This window comes from Magnolia sinica, chromosome 13 (genome assembly GCF_029962835.1).
Source record: "Magnolia sinica isolate HGM2019 chromosome 13, MsV1, whole genome shotgun sequence".
NCBI lineage: Eukaryota > Viridiplantae > Streptophyta > Magnoliopsida > Magnoliales > Magnoliaceae > Magnolia > Magnolia sinica.
In genome coordinates, this window is record NC_080585.1 from 23098526 (window position 1) to 23126184 (window position 27659).

The window sequence follows — 27659 nt, forward strand, 5'->3', positions numbered from 1 at the left end:
ATGGCCCGATTCCAACTGATGAACAGATCGTATGCATCCCAAAACTTTGGGGCGTAAAGAAAACAATGGAGCATTTGGAAGTAGATGTTCATATGATAATTGACCCATTAGAATGGTTGAGGGCATTCAATTGATAAGAAAACATGCTGTGAGCACTGTTTAGTTCAAAAAACTTTTGGGAACATTACATGAAGTAATAGAGCATGAGTCACCTTTAGTCGGTGGCATTTTTTCTTCTTTGCAACACCGTTTTGTTGTGGACCGTGGGCACACGACGTTTGATGAAGGATTCCTATTTCAGAAAAACATTGGCTAAAGGCTTGTGACATATATTCTTTGGCATTATCAGAACAAAACGCAAATACTTTTCGATTAAATTAAGTTTGTACCTCCATGTGAAAAGTCTTAAAACTAGATGAGTCACCTTTAGTTGGTGGCATTTTTTCTTCTCCGCAACACTTTTTTGTTGTGGACTGTGGGCACATGATGTTTGATGAAGGATTCCCATTTCAGAAAAACATTGGTTAAAGGCTTCTGACATATATTCTTTGGCATTATCGGAACAAAACACAAATACTTTTCGATTAAATTAATTTTGTACTTCCATGTGAAAAGTCTTAAAACTAGAGAATACTTCAAATCTGTCTTTCATTAAATAAATCCAGGTCATTCGCAAGAAATTTTCAACGAAGGTAAGAAAATACTTGTACCCCGACCTACTAGAGATTTTAACTGGTCCCCAAACATCTGAATGAACTAAATAAAAAAGAAACTAAACTATACTTTTCTACATGTGGTGGAAAAGTAGCACAATGATGTTTACTCAATTCACACACTTCACTCTCTGGACTTGATATGGACGGTGTCACTAGTAAGGAGAGATGTTCTTCTGTACTACTACACCAACAATGTCACAATTAAGATAGTACAACCTATCATATTGATATCCTTCTTTAATCTTCTTCTTCGTCTTTAGATCATGAAAAGCACAATGTGAGAGATAGAAGTTTACAAAGTTATTAAGAGATTTGATGAGTTTGTTAACAGATAAAAGACTTGGGGAAAATTTGGGAACATAAATTACAGATGATAATGGAAGGGAAGAGTGAGGGTGAACAATATCAATTCCACATATTTTAGATTAAGTACCATCTTCCTGAGTGACAAATGAGCCCGTTAATGATGTATTAATGGGGGAAATGCACTGGATTCACCTGGCATATGGTTAGATGCTTTAGAGTGCACACTTCACTATTAGCCACCCCCACTAGGGAATCGATACCAAGACCTCAGTGTTGAAATGAGGTATCTTTACTCGGTCTACAACTTGAGCTATGGATCGGGGTGTTAGCCCTTAGAACCTAAATAGGCAATACTTGACGTCATAAATGTAGCTGTAGGGGTGGAAGTAGTTCTAAAAGTAGCAGAAGTAGGTTGATTTTGCAAAATTTTCAGCAACTTGGAACACTTTTCTTGAGTGAGTGTAATCGGCTCTTGTGCTTGTTGAGTTGTAGATGGACCACTCTTATTTCCAATGTAAGATGCTTGATTAGCTCATGCTAGCTTCCCATGAATATTTCAACAATTTTCAAGTAATTTTGAGAGCCCACAATGCTTGCACTTTTTAGGTCGACGACCTCTACTGCAACCTCCTCCCTCTTCACCATGACTACCTTGTTGCCTCTGCCAATGCGACCGCCGCGACGGCCTTGAACAGTGAAGGATATTAAAGCAGTGTTCTCATTGACTCCACTGTAGAGCCAAAAGATACCCGTTAACAAAGATGGCACATCCTTGCCACCCAAGATCTGTGCACAAACCGGTTCGTACTCACGTTTCAAACCAGATAAGAACTTGGCTACATGAAACTCATGTTGATCACGTACCTTTTCCAAATCAGTAGTAAGGGCTCGATACACATTCAACTCTTCCCACATTCGTTTGAGTTTAGAATAATATTCACCTAGTGTTTTGTCACCTTATTGGAGCTCAAATATTTCATCATATAATTGACATGTTCGGGGATACTTTTGTTGGATGAATACATCTCTTGGAATGCATCCTACACTTCCTTTACAGTATCCAAAAAAATTACGTTAGCACCGATGGATGATTCCATACTATTCCATAACCATATCATAATTTGAGCATTCTCTTGGATCCATTGTTCATATATACTAGAACTCTCATCAAGTTTCTCTGTGTTCAAGTGTTTCAATTTTCCCTTTGCTGTTAAAGATAATTGAGTGGACTTAGACCATTGGAGATCGTTTGTTTCATTTTATTTAATAAAGGTTATCTGGAGCCTTAAAAAATCATATGGATTTATGAATCTAGTTCTCGAACCGGTCACGGGGGTTGATGTTCATGAAGAGAATAATCAGTCCACACGTTCCAACCAATCAGTAGGGTTGATGATCATGAAGAGAATAATCAGCCCACACGTTCCAACCAATCACGAGGGTTGATGATCATGAATACGGCATCTGACTAAGGTAATCAGCCCACAAGTTCACACATCCTGAAAGAGGCGATGATCACAAGTGCCATATCCCCTTCTCGCATACAGGCATTTACAAAGTCCTGGCACAACGAAAGAAAAGAAATCCTAAGATTCTTAAAAGATTTTTGGCACAAGAGGGATCAGCCCGTAGATGGGAGAGATGGATTATATCAGAAACTGATGCCATGTATAAAAAGTTGCTTGTTACCGTAGCAGGACTGTAGCACATGAAAGAAAAGAAGAAAAAGAGAGAGGCCCTCATTGAGTTGGACCTCCCCTTCTCCCTTTTGATAACTAAACAAATCTAATATGACAATTATATTCTTTAAGTAACAAAAGAAAAGATACCCAGCATATTCCAATTAACATAAATAAAAGATAATAAGAGAATAAGAGCTAGGTGGGCCATATCCATTTCCGTTAATAAAACCTAAACCACATTACTACGGTGAATATGGGGGTGAGGCCACCCATGATTGGATTGTTGATTAGCTTCTGTTTTTCCTACCTTTTCTTCCCAAAACTGAGTGTGCTTTTTTCAGGTGAGACCTGAGATGGAGTATCAGCTTTGGGCAGAAATCAATTCCATATACACTCTTTCTCAACTCTCAAGATACCCAAACACCCCCTAAATCTAGTAGTTGGATACTCAGATGGTCTTTCATTTTGTGTTGACATATTGCCTGGGTTTTTTTTTTTTTTTTTGCCTGTTACCAAGAAATTTGTTTTGTTGTTTTTTTTTTTTTTTTTGTAGGATTTGGTGATATCACAGAAGTGGAACATAGAAAGGCTGAAGATGAACGATTGGAGGACCTCTCTGATCAGAAGCTGGATGTGGTAGAGTTTAAGAGGGATACCTTGCTCAAGGAGCAATCCCATGCAGACCTCTCTCCCTTAACACCATTGTACCGGTGCTCAAGGTATGGTTCCTATATGTTTTTTTTTTTTGAAAGGTATGATTATGACATGAATACCTGTTATTTATTGCACCCTATCTGTTTCTGCGCTCAGTTTTGGAAGGGATATGACCGAATCTAGGCATCCTACAAGAAAACGACGGACATCATCACTTGAATCCGAAATTTCTCTTTCATCATCCTACAGGAAATCCCCAAGGTCTCCCAAAAATTTAAACAGCAGCAGGCCTGTGACTGCAAGAGAAGCAAATGCAGGTCTGGCTCTCCATGATCGGGAGCTGGACCGCCATGTGGAAGGGGAGGTGGATCCATTTTCACCCGGATGGGATGGACTTGCAGGCTTATGTGATGTTACCCCACTGCAACAACATCATCCATCAAAGGCTGCTGCTTCATCATCATCTGATATTGAATGTTCAAAGGATCCACAGGCCCAGTTATGTCATGGAAGTTCGTGTTTATCAGTCTCTCCCCATCGTCAGCGTGGTTCTCCTGTCACTCCGACTGCTCGCTTTAGAGGCAGCAAGTTTGTCATGCATCCTGATTCCATCGGTGGGCTGAATAGCATTTCAGAAGACGAAACTCCGGACATACTGAAGGAGACCTACTCCCCCATCAAGGCAGTGAAGACGAGTTCTCCGAATCAGAAGCGGGTTTCTCCTCCACACAATTGCTTGCATGAGTTGAGGAGGTCGAGTTCTTCACCGGGTTTGAGAAGTGGCCGCAAGTTCATATTGCAGTCTGTCCCTTCATTCCCCCCTCTTGACTCCTTGCAGTGACCCAAAGTGAGTGAGATGGTGGCCACCGAATTGAGGTAATCCTAGTTAATGTATCCATGTTCTGCAACTTCAAGAGGTTGTTTTCCTTTCATCATCCCTCTAGGAAGACACTCTTTTATCATCCCTATAGTAAGAGACACCTTTTAGAAGCTCTATAAAGTACTGTGGCCACCATACTATGGAAAGTATGTATGGTGTGCCATAACATTGGTTTGATCAACCATGTGGATATGCCATTGGCTAGATATTGTAGTGATTGAATCACTCTGACCATCCAATTTGGAGTTTGCTGGTTGAATGCAGCCGGTCATTTTTGAGGTAGCCATCACTGTTTCAGGCCATTGATCAAATGGGTTACATCACCTTCCTTTTTGAGTTGTAGCCATGCATATGGTGGTCCACAAAATCAATGGTCATGTCACCAACACAAGTTTCCATGTGTAAAGCAGGGATATTTTGGTCTGCATTTTGCGGAGTTGCATGAGTACCTATGCCCTTCGTGCATTTGGGTCTGTTTGGGAACAAGGACGTGGTGTTTGATTATACTTTTCCTTGGAAAACTAGTTTCTTCTTTTTCTTCTCCTCCTTTTAAATTGCCTCCCAAAAAGCTAATTCATGGGCCTTTCCATGTCAATGTGAAACACCTTGTACTGTTGAACATTGAACTTAGGTTCATTGCCATGGAAATCAACTCGAAAACCAAACACCTTACATTGACACCTGTCCCTTTGTCATTTCCACTGATTTCCACATTGACTGATTTCTGGATGGTTTTTCCATATCCATGTTAAGATATCACCCGCTACTCAAACGGGATGGTAAATAAAGGAGTTTTAAGTGCCTGGTGAACTTGAAAGTCTATCCATAAAAAACAGTGGCCAGTAGAGCAAGAGCTTTAGTCATTCTAGTTTTTTCATGAACTCGAGACTTTGTTTTCTTCTTTCGGTTTTAAACTCAATCCAAGATTTAAGTTATCTGAAATTTCTGGTTTCTTGATTGAGTAATCCAATGCTGATAGTGGGGCTCATGTTGGTGTTTCCTTGGCAGATAGACTCTTTCATGATAGGGTGGTGAAATTTCAATAAGATTGCAATTTCAGCGAATTCTAGAAGGTTATGGCTGTGCCTTATTAGAACTGCTGCTTATTACTTCTACCGAGGACCATCGAGCAAAGTATCATTTCCTTCTGGCGGATCAGATAGCGTTGCAAGTGCATTTATCTATAGAGGCTGAATTCTTTTTCTTTTTCTTAGATCTTAGAGTTGTTTCTCTGATGACTTGGTGGATATCCACTCAATTGCTTATTGGCCTTGGCTCACATCGTGTCAGAAAGAGCTTTTCTGTTGAAGGGTCCGCTGATGACTTCGTGGAGAGGCTACAATAATTGCAGAGATTAACTTCATTTCAGCACAAAAGCAGCTGTAGTTCCAGAGATTAACTTCATTTCTCCCTTTCCTCTTTGATCTCAATATTTCAGGCCTCCTGGCCTCCCGCAACTCTTTCGTTATTGTTGCTGCTGTTGCTGTTGTTGTAGTGGGTGGGTGGGTGGCAGTGGTGATGGCGCTGCGGTCTGTCTTAGCTAGAGATATCGAAACTTTGTTAGATAATACCTGTACCAAATGCAACCAAAGGTAAGTCAATGGAGATGATGCAATGGGCCACCAGCATTCGTGACACTTTTTTGAATTGGGTTGAAGCCTTGAAAGGTTTCAGTGTCTGTAACTGTAGCATGAGTTGTTATCTTTCCCGTTAAAGATTTTGTACCTGAACGTTTGGAGCATAAATTTACTCATTTTACACATTAGTGAGTTTTCCAGTTTCGTTGCCAATCGACCCTTTAGGGGGCTGTATGATGGTGAATCCAGACTGTCCAATAGGTGGGCCCTACTATGATGGCGTAAGGTTTTAATCTGGACCATCAACCGCATTTGGGATTCTGCAAGCGGCCCATATTTTTTTTTCCATCCTTACCCAAAAGCCAGGTCACTACTTGTCAGGTTGGACCACATGCTTGTTAAATGTGGAAGGTTGGATATCCTTTTCAATCATTCATTCCCAATACCCTCTTTTTCTTCTCTCTCTTTTTTAAAAAAGAAACCTAAATATGAACGTCATAGGTTCTTTCAAAGTCCACGCCAATCTCAATCCCTCCAATTTGCAGTTGAGAGACATCTCCCTACTAATTTTCAGGCTCAAAATTATTAACATATGATATTGACTTTTACTGACTTCCATAATCTCGTGGTTATTATTATTATTTTTAAAATCTCTCTCCCGGCTTCACAGTAATTCCCGATCTTATTCCATAAAGATAATTTATCTTTCTCTTGAAAATACAAGAGGATGGTTTGCGTCCTAATGACACGGACTCAGTTAAATACCATAAACAGAAATATCTGGTCAATCAAAATGGATAGATACATTTTGGAGAATCTATCAGTCTAATACGCATGAAGATATTTAATTCATCTCACAAAATTGTATTCCTGTTAGATGTGCGAGGTCTTGAATTTTGGCCCCAAAGCCAATCCATAAAAATTTAGGTTGGATCATCTGAAATTTTTTTTTTTTTTTTTTTAAACAACTCAAAAGCCCGTAAACCCAACTCGACCTGATAAGTCTTTTCTAAACCTACTTTTCTCCGTTTTATTTTATTCTCCCTCTCTCTCACACATGAGGCACACCGAAATATCATTTATCCACAGAGATATTCAGGGTTTGGGCTCGGGCGAACTCGGGTCGGGCTAGACTATTTCAGCCCATCATGGACCCGGGCTGGATTTGAGCTTAGCTTCAGAATTACAGGCCAGGCTTGCCCAGACCTAACCCGGCCCATTGACAGCCCTATCCCCAATAGACCACTTACAATCCAGTGTTATAAACCTTGATTTCAAATGCATTGCAGATGAGCACATGCGCTCATACGTGCATGGAATTGCATGTAGGGACAATTCCAATACGTACCCCACATGCGTGCATGTAGCCACAAGCCGACGTGCACACGCAGACGTGGATGCGGCTTCAGTGGATCTGGTGTACCATTGAGCTCCGTGGTTCCGGGATTGTGGGGCCCACTGATGTATATGTTTTATTTCCACCCTGTTCATCCATTTTTCCAGATCATTTTAGGGCATGACCCCAAAAATTAAGCAGATCCAAATCTTAGGTGGACCGCACCACAGGAAAAAGTAATGTTTGAACGCCTACCATTAAAAACCTTTTGAGGGCCACAGAAGGTTTGGTTCAAGCTGATATTTGTGTTTTCCCTTCATCCAGGTTTATGTGACCTTATCAACAGGTTGGATGGCAATAAACATTATGGTGGGCCTTAGGAAGCTTTTGAGGGTGGACCTTCAATCACCACTGTTTCCTGTGGTGTGGTCCACCTGAGATTTGGATCTGCTTCATTTTTGGGCGTGCGGATATAAAACACACATCATGGTGGGCCCCAGTCTCAGAAGCACCAGCTAGGAGAACAGATGGATGGCGTGAATATAAAACACACATCACGGTGGGCCCAAAAGTCCCAGAAGCACCGAGCTCGGCGGTTCAACCACCGAAGCCGCGTCCCGCAGACGTGCATCTATGCCTGCCTACACGCATGAAGTAAAACTCAATATGCTGCATATAAGCTTCCATATGCTATTGGAATACAAGTAAAACTCAATCTGGACCATCTAAATCGTGGACCCACTTCATATGCAGCATGAAAGTTCATGCTGACTAGACAATCTGACCCATCTGATTCACTGCTAAACTTGAGCTGCAATTCAGTTTCTTTTAACTGTCCATTTAATGGTCGTGAATTTACCAATTAGGCTTGTTCGGTCGGTATAATTTGTGTTATCAGATGTCTTAAATTTGTCTGTAACTGAATCTACCGATGGCATCGACGGACCACTTGATCCCGTCATTAGTCTACTTGATCTCATCGAGAAAATCCTGATTTATTCTCTTTGCTCGCTGGACATTTTGCCAGTCCAAATCGATATTATTAAAGGTGCTTTCAATGATTGTACAGAAATGTGTGGTTTTGCGAAATTGAGGGAATTGTTTCCTATTTGGGTGTGACATTATATATGGGTGTAATTGCTAGATTAGGATAATTCCAATATTTTCTAGGCTATTCTTGGGAGGGCTAAACATTTTTGGGAGCTTCTGGAAGGCGAAAAAGAAAGTTTTTGAATTATTGTAAGTGATTCTATCTCGTACTATTGATTTCACAGTAATTCGCTGTCACTTTTTGCCGTAGTTTTTTCCACAAGAATTTTTTCACGTAAAATCATGTATGCTTTGTGATTGCTTGGTTCATGTTTGTTTAATAGTATGAGATCTGAATTTGGAATTTGCTTCTGCAGATTCCCAATATTTTGAAGATACACTATCCACGTGGAGGCTCATTACTTGGACAATCTAGATTAGATATCATACATGCCATCATACACTCGACCAAGAGATCTGAATTCGGAATTTGCTTCTGCAGATTCCCAACAATTTGAAGATACACTCTATCCACAAGGAGGCTCATTACTTGGACAATCTAGATTAGATATCATACATGCCATCATACAGCAGATGAGGCGCTCGACCGAGTGCTTGATTTTACTGTTTCCGAAATAAGGATTCATACTGATGCATTATTGAACTGAATTGCAAATGAGTATAATAGCATCCACAAGAAATAGCCATCAAATTGCAATCACATTCCACTCATAGCCAACTTGAAAGTAACAGAAGTGCAATTAGGAGATGATTGCTATTTGGTCTACTGTCAACTAACCGCAATTCAGTTCAATAGTGCATCCAAACGCCCGGTTAAGAAAACATCCACAACCATGGAAGACTCGATGTGCAGCATTTCAGAATAAGTCAGGATCCAATACAAAGTGTACAATGTACATCCAAGTGCATTTAAGTCTAAGTGCAGTCTCAGTGTGTCTAAGTGAATATAAGTATATTGCACTCAGATAAATTTAAACACACTTACAAACTGTAGTTTGACGCATGTAAATGTGCTTAGACGAACGTTTCTACCATACCAAGCGTTGTGTTAGATCCGTAATATTTTAGAAATGATAACAAGGATGAATATAGGAAATTGAAGCTATATTTCCCAAGAATAACACTTCAACCAAATGAATTATCACCAACTGATTGACCAGAAATACAACTGTTTAAACAGTAGTATCACAATGGAAAAAACCATTACAGATACAATCGTTACGAATCTGATCATCCATTTTGAGAGCTCATTCTGGTGTATGACACCTCTCACTGTGGGAGCCGATGAGAAGCATTTGAAGCAGCTTGTTCTGGAAAACTGATGGCGTGACATTGAGACCGTACACACCTCTCCTTGAATCAGTTGTTGTGGATGTCGTAGGGTCCAAATATTCATGGACCCGTAATTTCATAAATGAAACTTATTACAATAAAAGGAAGAATGGAGTTTACAAAGGATATTTATAGATGCATCAACAAACACCATGTTCAAAGAGAATTACAATAGAACGGATCATCCTCCATTATCCTACTTAATTGAATGTAGATAACAACTCATCACTTAGGCTGTGTTTGGGTGCACCATTGAATTGAATTGCAATAATTGGTTCAACAAAGAAGTTAATTTGAAGTTACCTTTATATTCACAATGAGGAAGTAGCCCTCGAATCGCAATTGCAATCATTTTCAAGTCCATTGAAAGCAATGTAACAAATGTTAATTCCCATCTGGCTATCTCCGCTTTGTTTAATCACAATGTGATACAATCCAATGGGCACACCCAAACTGAACTTTGGATACAAGTTAGAGCTCAAACAAGGCATATATTAATAACCATCAATCAACCAATAGCATATCACAATAATCTATGATTGAGAAGCATGAATTACATCCAAAGAAACGTTTAAACTATCACAAGAAATCATCATCATCATCATCATCATCATAATCATCATCTAAACCATAACACAACTAATTGGGGTGGGTCACAAGAACCCTATTCTACTATCTCACTCTATGAAAGGACCACATCCTCAATTAAACCAATGACCATCAAATCTTTCCTTAAACTATCCCAAGAAATATCAAAGAAAATCTTAAAGAGGATCGAGCAGCAAAAGCCTCCGCAATTAGTCAAACAACCAATTCAATTGAAAATTTCACATCGAAGAATGAAACCACATGAATACCAAGAATACCCATGGCAGAAATACAATCTCATATAAATAACCCATATCACGAATGTTAAAAATCACCAATACCAATCCCATCATGGTGCCAACAAGCCAAAATTACAGAAAGCATATTCAACTGTTTCTATTCGAGAGGCAAGCGGACCATACGGAATAGGTAGATATCAGTGACACTATACCATATACCCCAAACTCGCAACTACTCATTTAACTTACCATAACTAATATTCCGTACAGATATACTCAGTATTACTTCACCAAGAGCCATTTTGTGATTATGAGCGGGACCTGTCGAGCCTCAGCCTGGCAGTGAGCCATTTGCAGACATCTGCCATCTCGTCCGGGACTGTGTAGTGCCCAAGCCTGCATGGTTCAAAATTCTCTCTAAACAGACTGCTTATACTACATGGATGGCATCTAGCTCTAAAAGGTGAAAACTAAATGACTCTTGCAGGGGAGAAGTAATCTGTTAAGTACCCATTGTAGGTCTCGAAAACGAGATTCCGGAAACCAGTTGTAGTTAAAGCCTCTGCAGATTTCTGTCCATGTTTGAAAAGGACGACATCATCCGCTGAAAGCGAAAAAAGGAAATTAACACCCTAAATCAATAGAAGCTCATGCATTCTGTCCGTAATAAGAGAAACATGATGATTTCTACATGCATGATCTGTAATGCATTTAAATCTCAAATGACAATAAGATTAATTCATATAGCAGAGGGATATAATTATAATGTCTGTATGAAGACAGTACAAGGTGGTATATTCAAAATTAAATAAGAAGAAACAAAATAAAATAAAATCATGCAACATGGGGAAGGCTTACAGACAACATGCACATATTATTAGTAAGGGACAGCTTCATAGAGGTGGTCAACATCCTGACTACCACATTGGGGTGGCAATGGGTTGGGTTTTTCAGGTCGGCTTGGCAGTTAAGGCCCGGGGCTCAAGGCCAGCCTGAGAATTTGCCTGGGCCCAGTCCTGACCTGGCCTGGCCTGGAAATTGATAAAATCCCTATTTTCCATGTGACTACTCCTAATCTATCCGTTGATCGAGTGGCCCATGCATGCACACTGAAATAGACATTTATAGGAGCGAAACCAATGGTCTGCATTCAAGATGCATGGGTTGCCTAACCGTGGATTGGAGTGGCATATTTGTAGGATATAACACATGTACATATGAAGTTAGGTTGGACTGGTCCAAGCCAGGCTAAAATTACTCAAGCCCACACCCAGACCAAAAGGCTCAGCACAGGTCCACGGGCCAAGTTAATAGGTCCAAGCCCAGTCTAAAGCTGCATTGGGTTCATTGCCCCGGACAGGCTGCCCATGCCATTTCCACCCTCACTACCAAAGTTTAGTTATTAAGATTTTCATAAAGGACGTGGGCATTTATTTATTTTTTCACATCTACAAACACAGTTAAAAGATCCCCCATTACAAGAAACAAAAAGAAATCCTAGCATTGTCATGGTTCCCCAAGAAATCATCTGACCGGATTACCAAAGTCATTATAAAGATTTTTATTTTTATTTTTATTTTTTTGAAGAGAGAATAATAGACTATTACAGCTGCCGTTTGAGTGGGAATCTAGATGCACAACTATTAGCAGAAGATCACAACTACTCATTCAAAATTAATCAAAATAAGGCCTTGTATGGTCTCTTCCGCACAGAAATAATGGATAAAATAGATCCTAAGTTTTAATACGCTAAATTCAGTAAAAAAAAAACTTGCATTGAATTAAAACCATTAGGCCAAGAAGTAATTCAGGATATGCTACAGTGCAAGAAGAAATATTCACTTATAGACTTTTCCCGCTACCATTAGAGATTACACACAAAAGCGGGGGTGCACGCACACACACCGAAAAGAAGTAGAGGAAGGAGAAGAAGAAGAAGAAGAAGAGAAGAAAGCAAAAGGAAAAAAGAGAACCCAAATCATAATAATTTTACCATTTTTTCAGTGAACAACGGTCTTTTTTTTTTTGGGGGTGGGGTTAACACATTAGTACACACCCCGCTGTTAGCCACACCCCACATGGGAATCGATACCAAGACCTCAGTGTTGAAATGAGGTTATCTTCACTCAGTCTACCACTTGAGCTATGGATATGTGTGTAACAACAATGTCTTTATTAATAATATTTCAAAAGCATAAACACCTTTTCCATGGCAGAGCAACAGTGGCAAGGAAGCAGCACGTCTCACAGCCTCTTGTGACCCTTCGATCCTGCTTTTCAAGGTCCTAAAAAACAAAAATCCATTAATTGACAATTTTTGGGGTGTAATAGAATATGGAAATGTGAACAGAGAGGACCACTGATGAAATGCATATGCTTGACTGAGATAACAAGAAGATGGACGGACCTTGAACATGGAAGCCAGCCACTTAGACCAACAACTACACTCAGGTTGACTGGAAATGGGTTGCCATTGCTATATCTACCATTAGCACAGCAGGTGGCAGAGTAGAGGGCGGTTGCAGCACCCATACTGAAACCTCCAACACCAAGTTTGACTGCAACAGAAAAAGAAAAATGTTTAGTTATCAATCAACTGACTGTCCTCCACTAACACATGGGCATACACCCAGATCACCATCATCCCAACTACATACAATACATATGAATAAACAGATAGTGGAATGGTGGAACAAGATTCGCATAGCCAACCTCAATTAGTTGGGAAACGGCTTAGATGATGATGATGATGATGTGACATGTTTATGTGTATGCATGTGCCTACTAGAAAAGAGGAAAATATACTTAAAAAGATATGAGCATGTGGTGGCTTTAAAGAGTAGACCATATTTATCCCAAATAGACATTTTATTGCTACAGAGGATCCGCCATGCAAAGACTGTAAAGTTATACCAAGTGAACTATGACCATGCGACATAAAATAGAGGGTCATAAATGTGAGTTAAGAGTTGGGAAAGAGGATGTCAAAGTAAAAGTTGACCAATAATAAGATGGTGGAACTTAAAAAGGGAAAGGTTGATGTTTTTCGTATGATACATTTAGGCACTAGAGAGGAGAGAGATATCTACAGGCTAGAGAAGTGAGGCAGGTACTGACACAAACAACATTAGATGCATCAGGGATGAGGGTCGAAGTCTTGGTGAAAGATGGTAAGATAAGGGAGAAGGAGAGGCTACCTTTGGAGGTTGTGTGATGAAACATGGGCACAAGGATATAACTTGCAGGGGACTTGGACCATGAATAGAACATTATTGCTATCTTAAATTTCAGATCAGGGAACTAAAGGTAGCTTTAACAAAGATGAGGAAAGAAAAGGCTGTGGGATCAGATGATAGACCTATCTAAGTGTGGGAGACATTGGGAAAATCTAATAGTTTGGTTAAATTGCCTTTTTCAATACAAATTTTCAGGCAAAGAAAATGGCAGATGAGTGGGGAAAAGCATGTTGATATCTATTTACAAGAACAAAGGAGAAGCACGAAGTTGCACAAACAATTGGGGATCAAACTACTGAGTCTAACTTTAAGGCTCTGGGAGAGTGTGGTGGATCAAGGATAAAGACACAATAAAAAAAAAAAAAAAATTGAACGTATTTTTCTATGTAGACAATTGAGGAAAAAGTGTGAATATAAAAGGTAGAATCTCCACATTTTTGTAGATCGGGAGAGAGTACACAATAACGTACCTAAGAACATGTTGGTGACTGGTGAGTGATGAGGGAAGGGGCCCCAGGAGGATGTATTGACAACAACAAAGATGTATGATGAGGCCGTTACAAGAATGAGAATGGCCCACGGTGAAACTGATGAGTGCCCAATAGCAGTGGGTCTTCATCAAGGTTCAAAATTAAACTACTAACCTTTTGCATTCGTAATAGATGAATTAACAGCTAATTCCCGAGATTGAGCTCCCTAGTGTTGGTCGACGAGACTGAAGAGGGGACAAATGCTAAATTGGAAGTTTGGAGTAAGGTCCTAGAGTCTAGATGCTTAATAATTAACAAAACCAAAATGAAGTATTTGGAACCCAACTTTAGAAAGAACAGTTATTGAAGCAGCTTTAGCTAAATTGATGGTTAAGAGATCTCTCAAAGCAATATTTTTCACTATCTTGGTCTATTATTCAAAAGGATTGGGGAGATTTATGAGATGTTTCTAATATAATTAGAGCTAGGTGGATGAAGTGGAGATGTGCCTCTAGAGCATTGTGTAATCCCCCATGCCTATGAAATGTTAGGGATTTTTTTTATATATATAAGACGGCTATGCAGCTGGCTATGCTATGTGTGTGGGAGTGAGAAAGAAACATGAATAGAGATTGATTGTTGCAGAGATGAGGATGTTGAGATGGATGTGTGGGAAGACCACCTAGGATATAATATATATATATATATATATATATATTAAAAAGTCATCTGAAGCAGCCTAAGAGTAGTCCGAATAGGAGACAAAGTGATGGAGAGCAGATTGAGATGGTTTAGTCATGTTCAACATAGAGTAGAGATGACTCCAGGAAGGAGGGAAACATTAGTTAAGGTTGAAGGATCTGAAAAGAGGATGAAAGCAAGGACTTCAATGAGGTGGTGAAAAGGGATATGAAAGCTTGTTCATTACCTAGGATAAGGCCTTAGTTAGGATTGACTGCCGAATTATGATTTCCAAAGCCGACTGAAATAACCGGGACAAGGCTTTGGTGATGATGATGATGATATATTATTAGATAAACGATGATATATGATTATATAAATAATTAAACATTATATTATGAAAACATAAGAAGTAGAAAATGTCCCCAGAGGAAAACAGAAACACTATATGGAAGGATCAATTGAGGTTTCTTTTCTAATAGCTGTGGATACACATCTGACACATCTCCAATATACATTTATGTGTGTTTCTGGGTGGAGTTCCCTTGCAAGAGCCAACATAAAAGGAAATAGCAAATCATGTTCAATAACAGTTGAGCAATGAACATTTATGAGTGGATGGAAACCCATATGAGAAACAATGCATTCCCAGATATTAGAAATTAGATATCATACTAAAATAAAATAAGACTGAAAGATCAAGCAGTTCCATGGAAACCTACTATCAGCAGGTTCTGTTGACAACAGGGTTGCAACATGAGCTGCAGAAGCATCTAAACCCTCCACATCATCAGGCCCATCCTCTGAAAGCTCTCCTACATCAAACCCTGATGGACATTCCAAAAGAATCACTAGAGGACTTGCTGCAAAGTAGCAAGATGGTTATTTCAAGCAAAGAACTATTTTCTTCGGAAGCAACCGTACATGCAGCGCAAGGAAATCCACCAAAAAGTGCTACCGGACGAGTCGGAGCGGTTGGACAAATCCATTTTATCTGTGTTATTCAAATAAAAATGAGAAGTTAAGAGACAATGGTAAGAACTAAGAACATAACATATGAAAAATAACATGACGAAAAGCTAGAGTTTAGATCAGGCCACATGCATCCATACATTAGGAAGAGGAAGTGTATCCAAGAGCTGGGACCAGCTGCAAAACAAGACCAAAAACACTACAATGAGGAAATCTGTACTTGGAAGTTTCATTGAACAAGTTAGATCAGATCAGTTCACTGGGGAGACTAAGACTACAGAGTTAAATAATAGAACAACTCAGTTTGATGATACAATTACGTAATTCAATGATCAAGTTTCAGACATGGTTTATAGAAAAATAAAATCACATATCCATACTCTTAACTACTAAACAGAGTCATATTTGCCAAGTACAATTAGTCAATTACAAGGGCCGAATGCAGCAAGACTTGAGCTCGAAGGGTCTTCTAAGTCCAAATTCTCAAGACAAGGGTACAACAAGAATTGCTTACAACTCATCATAATCATGTTCAGATATTTCCCTTACCAGAAGAAGTTGGGTTTGTAGCCAATTGGCACAACGCCACTGTAAGATCTAATGACTAATAAACTTAGAAACCTCAATAAATGTGGAGTTCATGTCTCCAGAAAGGAGTATCCGACTAAGATGATCTTCTCCTAAGCCTAATTGGAAAGGGCCATGACATATTCTACATACGTGTAGAGATAAGAAAGTGGTCAATCATGCGAAGTAGAATCCATCTTAATAAATGAAATTCCAATAGCAGAAAACTGAATTTTGGTCAGACAAACAAATCAAACTGTAAGAGTGCCCTATCATAAAGCCTTCATTTAGTCATAAGAAAAGGCTACATATTATATCACATAGACACGTATCATGTATGCGTTTAGGGCATCCTCACATGATCTCAAGCTATTATGAGGACCATCCGCATCCAGCCCATCGAACAGGGTTACCCCCCACAAAGATCACCCAGCACAAAAATAGGCGAATCTAATAATCGAGTAGGGCTTAACACATGAAAGTGGCGACTGCCCAAAATCTACACAAAACCTCCAAAGTTCACATGCGGCCTGATTTTGGGCAGTCGCCATTTTCTTCCATGGTGTGCTCCACCTAATGATTGGATTGGCTTAATTTTTGCATTGGGTGATCTTCGTGATGGCCCACCTTGTTGGATGGGATGGATGCGTCCACATTACCATGTGGGCCCCACAATAGATTGAGACGCCACTAGTAGTGGTTTTCTCAAGATGTGAGCATTCTCCATATATGCATTATGTTTGTGTGTGTGTGTGTGTGTGTGTGTGTCATCATAGCCTCACCACAACTATTTGGTGTCATCTTTAAATCTTGTTTTGTCAATCATAATACAGTAAGGGCCTGTTTGGATTCGTGTATTGTATTGTACTGTACTGTATTCGAGTACTGTTCATGTATACAATGGACGGTTTTCAGAATACATATGAATCATTCAGATACAAATCAATGTTTGGATTGGAGGTATTATGGAGAATAGTATACAATATCTTAGACAGATCAACGTTTGGATAGGAGATATTATGTCTGCGTACTGTACAACCGTACGTATTGGCTACACCCCCTGACACCGGCCAATGGCTGGGGGTCGTTGCTATGTGGGCCCCACCATGATGTATGTATTTCATCCATGCCATCCATATGTTTTTACACATCATTTTACGTTCTGAATCAAAAATTAAGATATATACAAATCTCAAGTGGACCACATTACAGGAAACAGTGTTGAATGAGCGTCGACCATTAAAAACATTTTGGGGGCCATTATGTTTTGGATCAAGCTCATATTTGTTTTTTCTCTTCATCTGGGTCTGTATGACCTAATCAATAGATTGGATGTCAAATAAACAGTATAGTGGGCCATAGGAGGATTTTAATGGTTGATATCCAATCACTATTGTTTTCATGTGGTGTGATCCACCTAATATTTATGTCCCTCTCATTTTTGGGATCAAGCAATAAAATGATATGTAAACATGGATGAACGGAATGGATGAAACACATACATCATGGTGGGGCCCTAACTCTGACAATCATCAGTAGCGAATTCTCGAGAATGAGAATACAACGCAGTGTAGTCATTTGTCTGTAATGATGGCATGCCTGAACTCTGACAAAACAATACCGCGTTTTCGAATTTTTGGAAATGGACTGAAATCGCGCGCATGGGATACCGTCCGTTATACGCTCCAATCCAAACGCTGTTTAATTGGAATATTCGGGAATATTCACTTATAATATGATACACCGCCCTCTTATACGTGAATCCAAACAGGCCCTAAGTTAACAAGCCTTCATATCCCTTCTCATCAACAGTAGCCATGTCAATAACCATGCATATGTACTTGCATGTATATAAGATTGTAAAGACAACATGATGGCATGCCATCAATGGTAACCATGTCAATATCCATACATTGGCAAACCAAAAGAATATTCGCAAGCTAAATTGCAAAAGAATATTCGCAAGCTAAATTGCTGTAGCTGTTAGCAACCAAACAGCCATCCATATTTACTTTCGTTAATGTAATATCATATTAAATAAAAAGTTTGTCTAAGGCAGAAATCAAAAGCTTGTTCAGTTGGCTGCAAAACCAAGCTAGTGAATGGGTGGTCCCCAATTCAAAGCTTTCAGCATATTCACTCCACTTTTTCTGGACCGCCCTAACCAAAGCTCACTGCGAAAAGGAAATGACAACAAAGCTGCCACAATGATTTGTTTTATTCAGTTCACGGTGCCAATGCTCTCTGCAATTGAATCAACTTGAAAGAGAATCTCCATGAAAAGTATGCATAGTTCCCACATGTTTAAACCAAATAAAATGATTCTCAATGAGAACTGGATGAGACATTGACATTCTCTAACTCTTTTTATTTTCCTGTTTTCGCACTGAAAAGTCCACCATACCATTCAAGGTATATGCTTGGGGAAAAGGGAAGAGAATAAAACCTTACCAAACACTGCTGATAAAGGGGAGGGAATAAACAACAATAACAAAAACAATTATTAGCTCTGTAGTCACAATCAATCATCCTGTTGATATAATAATCGCTAGGCCATACGTCTCTAGTAAACATGAATAGCCAACAGGTTGATACCATTAATTACGTAAGCTTACTTCCAGCCATACATGTGTGGTATTGCTGATGTCTCCACATTTATTAGGATGCTAGCAGCGTCCCAAAACCTTTAGAAATTACACGTGGTACACCCAATAATCAACCAGGATGGTTCATTCAATAGTGCCATTGGGAGCAAGCCATAACGCAAGAACCAAGCCAATCAGATGATCCTAACCTTTCGAATGGGGTCAACTTGTTACAACCATCCGTTGTTTCCAAGCCATAGATCACATGGTTAGAATCATCAAACCAAAGTGTTACTTTGGAATAGTAAGCAATACAAAGTGGAATCTATCAGATAGATGTTTCAAGAAGATGATTCAGTCCTGTTTTGTTCTCTGCTCAATCTTGGCTGTTCATTTTCCATGCAATGGATTGGATATTTAGAATGATCCAGTTGGCATGATTTTTGCACCACGGTTTGCTCCTAGTTGCATGAATGAATGAACGGTTCAAATCGACAATACGTAATCCCGTATCATTTACAAACATAAAGGTGGGGGGGATGTTAGTGAAACCCATATATCACCATCTAAACCTTATCCCAACTAAATGAGGTTGGCTACATGAATCTTGTTCCGTCATACCACTATCAAAAGACCATAACTTCAGTTAGACTATAAATATAAGGATTACACATGCAATGTATCGTCTTTCATTTGCATAAGAGTATTTGCTAAGAAGAGAACAGACCTTGAACAGTTCAAGTGAAAGCCGGGGAGCCAAAAGCCATGAACCCCAAGAAATAGAAGTAAATTGCCAGAATATCAAATAACGGTAGTAAAAATAACAACCGAAATGATAATGATGCCAAAAGTACACTTAAATACCTTGAACCATTATCACCAAGCCCATGAAGCCAAACGATAGTGGCCAGGTGCCTCCCTTTGGGCCTGACCACATAGGTCCTTCCATACTCAAAAGTCCTTCTACCAGTTCGACTACCTGTATTTTTTCATCAACTCATAGTTCATGACAAAAGCCAAAGAAGAACATGTATCTAAGAACATGATAATAAAAAAACCAACAAAAAGAGCCCACTATACAGAGTAATCTAACCATTAACCCAAAGAAATACATCATTCCACCACCCAATAGAAAACCCAAAAACAGAAGCGTAAAAAGATTGCGAAAAATCATCGATAACCCAAAAACTGCACTGTTCATCTATAAATTTACATTGATTTACAAAAAGAAATGTGTGTTTATCGTTATGGACCAGACAATGGTGTGAATTTGTGATGGGGCAAAAGACCCACTGTACGTGTTTGCCACATGTATGCCAATCAAGGCCATTCAAATAGTGGGTCCCACTGGACAGAGCAGAACCAACATATTGACCATCAATCTTATTCCAGATGAATTTGGACTGCTGATCATATTCTCTTTTACTGCCCATTCAACACCAACCAATCAGATGGTGAGAACCATCCGGTCAATGTGATTTTTGAGCAATGCTCCATCCACCACAGCGGCCACAGATTGAACAGTCTCGATTAACATAAATGCATACCACACATACAATGTCTAGCAACTACCATCTAAGTCTGGCCCATCTACTACAGATAAGAAACTCTAAACAGAAAACCAAACAAATGACATAAAATTCTAACCAGAACCTCCCCCATAGCTCATCTTGCTGCTGCGGCCGAAGTCGAAAGCTCACCTCTTGCAATGACTGAAAGCAGCTCCTGCAGAAAAACACAAGATTGACCTCTCTATTTATACACATTTGGTGGAATGGAATAAAACCCCATGAATCTGAATCAACCACAGTGCCTACACTAGCTAAACACTCCTTTCTGAAAAGAGCCTACAAACTTAAAAAGAACAGCACCCAAAAAGGAAAGATAGAAAAAAGGACTAGCAAACAAAAGGAGAAAAGCACTGAAACTTTTTGAGAGAGAGAGAGAGAGAAGAATCTAGGAATAGATGAGGCCGCAACCCAGCCATGAAAATAACAATAATGATGATAGTAAGCCGGCCCAAAGGAATCAATGCTTGTGAAGAGTGGGAACAAAAGCACCAACATCAGCCCAAGAATATTTCCACAACAATAAAAGCTATCTTTCTATTTTTTATTTTATTTTACACCAGAACCATAACAGCTAGAACAGCTATGAAGAGAGAGAGAGAGAGAGAGAGAGAGAGAGAGAGAGAGAGAGAGAGAGAGCTAAAAAGAAGGCAACAACATCAATTGGAAGATGAAAAGAGAAGTGGGTTTTGCTTCTTTTATCACACCAACCTTGATTTGAGGAACCAGCAACAAGAGCATATATGATTTTTCTTTCTTTTTAGCTCACTCTCTCTGTATTTCCCAGTTTGGTTCTGTTTTGGTTTTTGATTCCTTAGGCTGCTTGATTTTAGCTTTGCATTTTCTTCTTGTTGTTTGCTGTTGGCTGATGAAAAATTATTTCTCCTTTTTGTTACATGTAATGATGATATCATTGGAAAAATCTGTCTTAGCCCACAAAATCCAAAAAATCATTCTGTACAAGGATTCCCTTGAGTGACCAAAATGCCCTTCATGTTTGTCTCAATTTCCAAAACTATCCTTACCGTGGGCCATATAAAAGCAGCTGTTTTGCGTTTGGCTCTGTCATTGTCCAAGATATCTATTTGGATTTTGGACAGATCCCGCAGAAAATGCTCCCTACCCTCTATCCCTATTTGATGCAACCCAATGGCACATTGGATTCCACGTGACAGCATGTTCACATTTCAGGACCCACCTATTACAGGGCTTGGATCTTCTGCACGTGTGTCATACTGACACATAGGCCCACCTCTTTAATATATGCTCTTGTGACAGTCTTTAACTGAAAATGACTTCCAGTCCTGGTGCAATGTTGCAATGATCCCTGAATCCAAACGCAACATATTGATATTTGGACGCATTTGTCTTAAGTGGCCTTTCAAACATCTAATGATTTTCATGGGTGTGAATTGATAATCGTTATCCATTACTATAATGTCTATTAAATATAAATTGGGAGATTAAGTAAGAGGAGGTCGAGTTAGATATTCCAATAATAAGAATTTTAGACCACCACCAACGAGTCTAATTGATGTAAGATTTTAATTATTTTAATTAATATTTTTACATTTAATCTTGTTGGTTTGTGGTATATGAAGAGTTATATGTGTAATTGTAAAGTTTTCTTATTCTAATTTAAAATTATTTTGAGTATGAACTTTTCATCCTCCATTTTTTATGTTTTCATTTTGCTACTGTTTTTACTATCATCCAAGGATCAAAATCAAATTAAACTCAAATTTCTTATGTGCCTTTTTTTTTTCTTGGCTGATAATGTTTGGTAACAACAGGACAAAATAGGCTATAATTTCGTGGAATGAGACAAATTGGCAAGTTAAGTAATCATGATTTTAAATATTAGTGTCTGCTCCTTTGATTAATGATGCAATATGATAGACCTTGTTGTTTAAGTATTTTGAGAAAAATACAAGGGCTTTATGCCATTTTAAACTTTGAGAAGTCTCTCTTTTTTTTTTTTTCCACTTTATAAGGGTTGAGATTTGTCCCAATTTGAATAGAGAGAAGTAATGAAAAGTGCTTATAAAACATTCCATTTATATATGTTTTGAAAAGTTATTACATTATGCTTTAGTTGCTGAGTGTGCACAAGGCTTGCTCAAAGATTAAATTGGCTAAAAAATCAATTAATCAGGTGCATAAGTAACTCATCCAATAGACTTAAATGGGCCCTTTTGATTTTTAATCGCAACAAAATTTTCTCTCATCTTTTCTTTTTCTTTGGGCACTCGAAGAAAGGTGTTTTCTAGTGGTTTTTAGTGTTGGATTTTTTCACCATTTATGTATATCATGAAACTCCATATGTTGGGTAATTGTATCTAAGGACAGATCGCAGGGAGCCTACTCCACCGGTCAACATTACCGATGAGTGCAGACGATCTTGATGAGAGTGACTTATTTCATGCCTTGGCCCCAAAAGAAATCAAAATTATTATCATTTGGTTGTTGCATTTGTTGACTGTCAATTCAGGCGTAGCATTCCATATGGGCTCACATCAGCTCCCTTATATCGACCCATATACATAAGCTCCCCGTATCGCATGTTGGATGGGGACCAATATGGATACATTGTATTTTTATATTTTCTTCAACTTTGGCAAAATCCATAAGAATGAGGACACGTGCAATCAGCATATTTGGATCTAGATTATTCCATAAGAGTTAGATACATGCTACATCTACTATAAGTTCAATAGTCAATTTATGTGGCCTTATTCATGCTACCGCAACTTTTGAAAATGAACGGTCACGATCAACAGTCCGTACATCCAATTGGGTAGATCCTTCTTAACTCACCTTCTTTTATATTTCTCTTTTAGTATGTGGTAAGGATGGAAATCCCTACAATCTTTTGAGCAAAGAGAGAGAGAGGGGTTTTAGGTTTTTCTCTCTATCATAGAAACTAAATTTCATTAAGATTCTCATTCATTTCTTATATTAACCCTCTTTATGTGAAGTTTTCTAATGTAATTAAGCTTTGGTGGCTTAAAGCTCAAGTTTCCCAAACACTAATAGAAGACCTACGCACGTGCATGCATGGATGTCACCCACGTTATTAGTGGTTATGCTAACATATATGAGATATTCAAAACCATGTAGGTGACCAAGAACAACCAAAATTCACACTATGGCTCCATTTGCGCGTAACTCTACAAAAGGGAGTTTCCTAACCTACTTTATTAGTGACCTCACGTATTTACACCCGTTTTTAACATATTTGTGTGGGCCAATGAGAAGTCATCATATGTCGGCACTATGTGCTAAATGATATGTGAAATTCTACTCGCACCGACCATCATTATTTATACCCGATCTGGTGTGTCTAGATCAAATGATCCAAAAGACCATACCATATGTAGTATAGATGACTTCAAGAGAAAGAAGTAGAGATATACATATGAGAGAGAGAGAGAGAGAGAGAGAGAGAGAGAGAGAGAGAGCATTCAATACTATAATTCTATCAAAAGATAATCATTGCAAAAAATAAAAGTCTTATTAAAGCAAGTCTCTTTCCTAGCATTAAATACCAGATTCCTATCAAATGAGATCTCTACCTATTATTAAATGCTAGAGCCTTACCAAAAATAATTCTCTAGAAATGCTAAAGTCAAATGATGTAAGGATCACAATAACTTTCCAATATGGGAATCCAAGGACATGATGACTTCAACCGACTCACGTGAGAATATTCTCTTGTATATGTGGTTGTATGCAATATAACAAGCTAATGTGGAAGAATCAAAAATATTTTCACAACCAATCGTCTTAATCATTCATGATGCTTAAGACTATGCAAAGCCACCACCTCCCAGAAGTCTATATAAACATCACTCCATAAAGAACTCCAAGTCTCGTGCCATTACAATAAAACCTAGCTTTTTTCATTTATCTACCAAGGACATGTATCTTATTATTTATTTCTTTTAGTTTAACCCCATTGGTGCTCATAGTATAGGACCCTAGTTAGTTTTAATTATTAATTTATCTTTCCACCATTCATCCACTGACATCCCATTGTATTGCAAGAAAGATCACTCAATTTCAAACGAAAGGTTGTGGAGCTTTCTTGCTCTGTACTAGGTGATTATGCCGGCCATTTTGATATTAAGTCTGGACCACACTAGACAACGAATGGATTGTTAAATCATAACCGTATTACCACGTGCTTGGTTCCTACCAAGACCACAAACAATCATCTTGGCACATAGCCTAGTTTTGATCGAGCAACGAACATATTGTCAAAGATCCGCTTGCCATCAATTGTCTTGCCATGAAGTCCAGTTTTCAATTGAGCAACGAACGAATAACCATCCTGCACATTACAACCATCCTACTACAAAGCTCAATATCAATTGGACAATGAATTAATCATCATTCCTCAAACCAATAATGAGTGTCATTATTGTAAAAATCATTAATAAAAGAACACTTGCAGTTTATATCTTGTCTTCATTATTTTACTGTTGAACTACATTAGCAATGTACTAACATAAAATATAAGGCTTTATCCTTTATCTCTAAAAAATTGCTGTCAGTTGCATTGCCTAAAATCCAATTTAGTAGGCGGCCTTTCTTTGCCACTCCACGTATGTGCAAGATGCAAACCGTCCATTGGGTGCATTGTCCTTGAACCTACCCTGACATAGAAGTCATGATCGTCCATTCTTCAGGTGGGCCACAACAATGAGATAAATTTGAACAATTAGTCACCATTTCAATAGGTTCCATGCATCATCAACTTAAATAAGGTCTTAACATTTTGCAAACAAGATGCTAGGACACTCAAGCTAGAAGTATCTACACTCGTAATAAGATTAGAGCACACAAGGAATGCTCTCATTTTCAATTGCATATTGATGGCCCCCGCCATGGATAGAGAATGACCCACAATGGATGGAGAATGATAGAGCAATCTACAAGATTGTTTAGGTGAAAATAGTCTGAAACAGAAGGATTGAGGAATATGAATGTGGAAGATTTTTGGGCATACCCCATCGTGATGTGGACAATTAAATCAATGGTCTCAAATGGTAGACCATAGGGTCTTTATTTGAACTACAAGTTATGTGAGAGAGAAGGAAAGTGTGTGTAGGACTCATATTTGCATGTAATGTATGCATTATCGATTCAAATAAATGGAGTCTATGTTGCGGTAATCTAGACCATTTAATTTTCTCCAGTAGTGGATGGATTATGCCTTAGAAATCTCCATGGAGACCATATTAACCTTTTGGGTATGGTTTGGGCGAAGCGGATTGCATACCATGCCTGTGACGAAATTGATCCACATAAGGGATCCGTGGGACCCTCCATGATTGCATGGGGTTTATCCACACTGTTCATCCATTTTTCCAGACCATGTGAGGGTAGTGCCTGAAAATGAGGTGAATACAAGGCTCAGTGGACCACAAAGTGGTGATTGAACATCCACCATTAAAAACTTCTGGAGGGTTATAGAAGTTTTGGATCAAATCTAACATTTGTATATTCCCTTCATTCAGGTCCATGTGATGTTATGAATAGGTTGGATGGCAAATAAGCATCATAGTGGACCTTAGGAAGGTTTCAATGGTAGGCTCCATGACCATCGTTGCTTTCCTTGGTGTAGTCGACTTGATCCTTGGATCTATCTTATTTTTGGTCTTATATCTTAAAATGATTTGAAAAAAAATGGATGAACAGCATAGATAAAACCCATACATCATGGTGGGCCCCACATAACTCATTGTTGGACCGATTTCCATCCAAGCGGGGCAAGACACAATATGCTTTGGGACATGGATTACATAATAATCCTAGTAGCATCATGGACATGGTGGGATATGACTAGGTGATGTGAAGCAGTTGGAGATGAGATCTATGTAAAACATGTTTGAAAGTTGTTGAGTTAGTATTCCATCTATCTCACTTGTCATAGTCGCATATATTTTAATTTAAATCCGCCACAGTAAATTCACCAAAATTGTAACGCCCCGAAAATCGACACCTGAGTATATAGACTTCCGTCCCGAGTTTCTGGGTGTTAACCAAATGAAAATGCACGTGTGTCCTCATTCAAATTTAAATTCATTTCACACATAGATAATCAGAGTTGCGCAATTCAACTTGACGAAACCAAAGCGAGGCGGAGATAACAAAATCCATAAATATAGGGCTACCGGTCAAAAAATATAAATCCAATACCGATGATCGCCCAAAATAGGGATTATATAAACCGCAATCCACAATATACATACCTAAGATGGTTAAAGTATAAAGATTTTAGTTTACGCCCAATTCTCCAAAATATAACGGCGTTGACACAACCAGATATAAGCCTAACTATCTGAGGTCTCACTAGTACTCGCGTCAATGATATACCTGGTTGGTGTTTTAAAGTACCGTCCCAGGTGGGAGTGAGTATTTAACTCAGTGGTTCCATTAGTTCTAAGTTACACATGCTATCGACACAATTAGCACAGTTAATGATAAACAAGAAATCAAACAATTTCTAAATACTCTTATTAAATGTGCATATGAAGATATGACATGATGCATGCATTTTTCAAACAACACTCCCTCATCACGCGACACTAACGCCAGGTCATCACATCCTATCTAATGCAATTCGATTGATGCGTATATTAATCGAGTAATTATTAAGTTCCATTCATCCAACATATAGTCAAAGATAGGATACCGACGTTATATCACAAGTCCTTATCCGGATCACGTGGCTCGTTGCCGTACGTAACAGCTCCTTACCAATGTCTCTTGATCCAAATTTAAGTGTCATCTGTTTATCTCACAAATCAACAATTCCAAATTTACGGTATAATACCTAAATGTATGAGGATCAACCCAATATTGGTTGTCACTCAAATTGAGTATAATCATTCGGTACCACTGGCCAGCACACTGCCCCTACTAACTGGAGCATTATTTTCGAAGGGGGTCCGGATCAAACGGCTCACCCCAACCCATGCTCGGACTATAGTCTGGATGAACAGTGGTTGGGGCGTTACAGAGGTGGAGGCTTATCACATAAAATCAAATCACCACAAGGAAAGAGCTCGTCACCCAATTCCATTTACGCTCAGGTCATTCGAACGATACTCTGGCACGCAACCATATGTCGGGTAATTTGATGGGGGCCGTTCGAACAATTATTTATCACCTCCATCAGTGCTCACTGGTCACTACGGGGAGACTCGTCATCC

At 38.9% G+C, this 27659-nt stretch overlaps 2 protein-coding genes across 4 annotated transcripts in view; one reads left to right on the top strand and one right to left on the bottom strand.

Moving 5' to 3' along the window:
* The window catches only part of LOC131223239 (uncharacterized), a 43758-nt gene extending 37755 nt beyond the window's left edge, over positions 1-6003 (top strand). Inside the window, exons 9-10 of one of the 2 annotated variants that reach the window (XM_058218572.1) lie at positions 3258-3423; positions 3515-6003. In XM_058218572.1, coding sequence (XP_058074555.1) covers positions 3258-3423; positions 3515-4199 — 851 coding nt within the window. In that variant the 3' untranslated portion in view covers positions 4200-6003. The remainder of the gene's footprint in view (positions 1-3257; positions 3424-3514) is intronic. The other variant, XM_058218573.1, reaches the window with a different exon arrangement.
* A 4399-nt stretch (positions 6004-10402) lies between these two features.
* LOC131223240 (uncharacterized) lies at positions 10403-21322 on the bottom strand. 2 transcript variants are annotated; one of them, XM_058218574.1, is made up of 10 exons: positions 21151-21322; positions 20519-20596; positions 19736-19850; positions 15860-15896; positions 15672-15741; positions 15470-15574; positions 12768-12918; positions 12563-12645; positions 10871-10964; positions 10403-10756 (listed from the first exon to the last, which is right to left on the bottom strand). In XM_058218574.1, the coding sequence occupies exons 2-10, from the start codon at positions 20538-20540 to the stop codon at positions 10669-10671; spliced, it is 765 nt and encodes a 254-aa protein (XP_058074557.1). In that variant the 5' UTR covers positions 20541-20596; positions 21151-21322; the 3' UTR covers positions 10403-10668. The 2 variants fall into 2 exon arrangements, with proteins under 2 accessions (XP_058074557.1, XP_058074558.1); XM_058218575.1 differs by lacking the exon at positions 21151-21322 and having other exon boundaries at positions 20519-20803.
* Positions 21323-27659: the final 6337 nt, after the last annotated feature.

What these genes read in the sequence shown, in the direction of transcription:
- LOC131223240 (XM_058218574.1), bottom strand. Translation starts at nt 20,540, where the DNA reads ATGAGCTATGGGGGAGGTTCTG. An exon ending in GGCTGGCTTCCATGTTCAAG is followed by an intron (nt 12,646 to 12,767) that starts GTCCGTCCATCT and finishes TTTGTTTTTTAG; the next exon opens with GACCTTGAAAAGCAGGATCG. An exon ending in GTTGCTCTGCCATGGAAAAG is followed by an intron (nt 10,965 to 12,562) that starts GTGTTTATGCTT and finishes TTTCGCTTTCAG; the next exon opens with CGGATGATGTCGTCCTTTTC.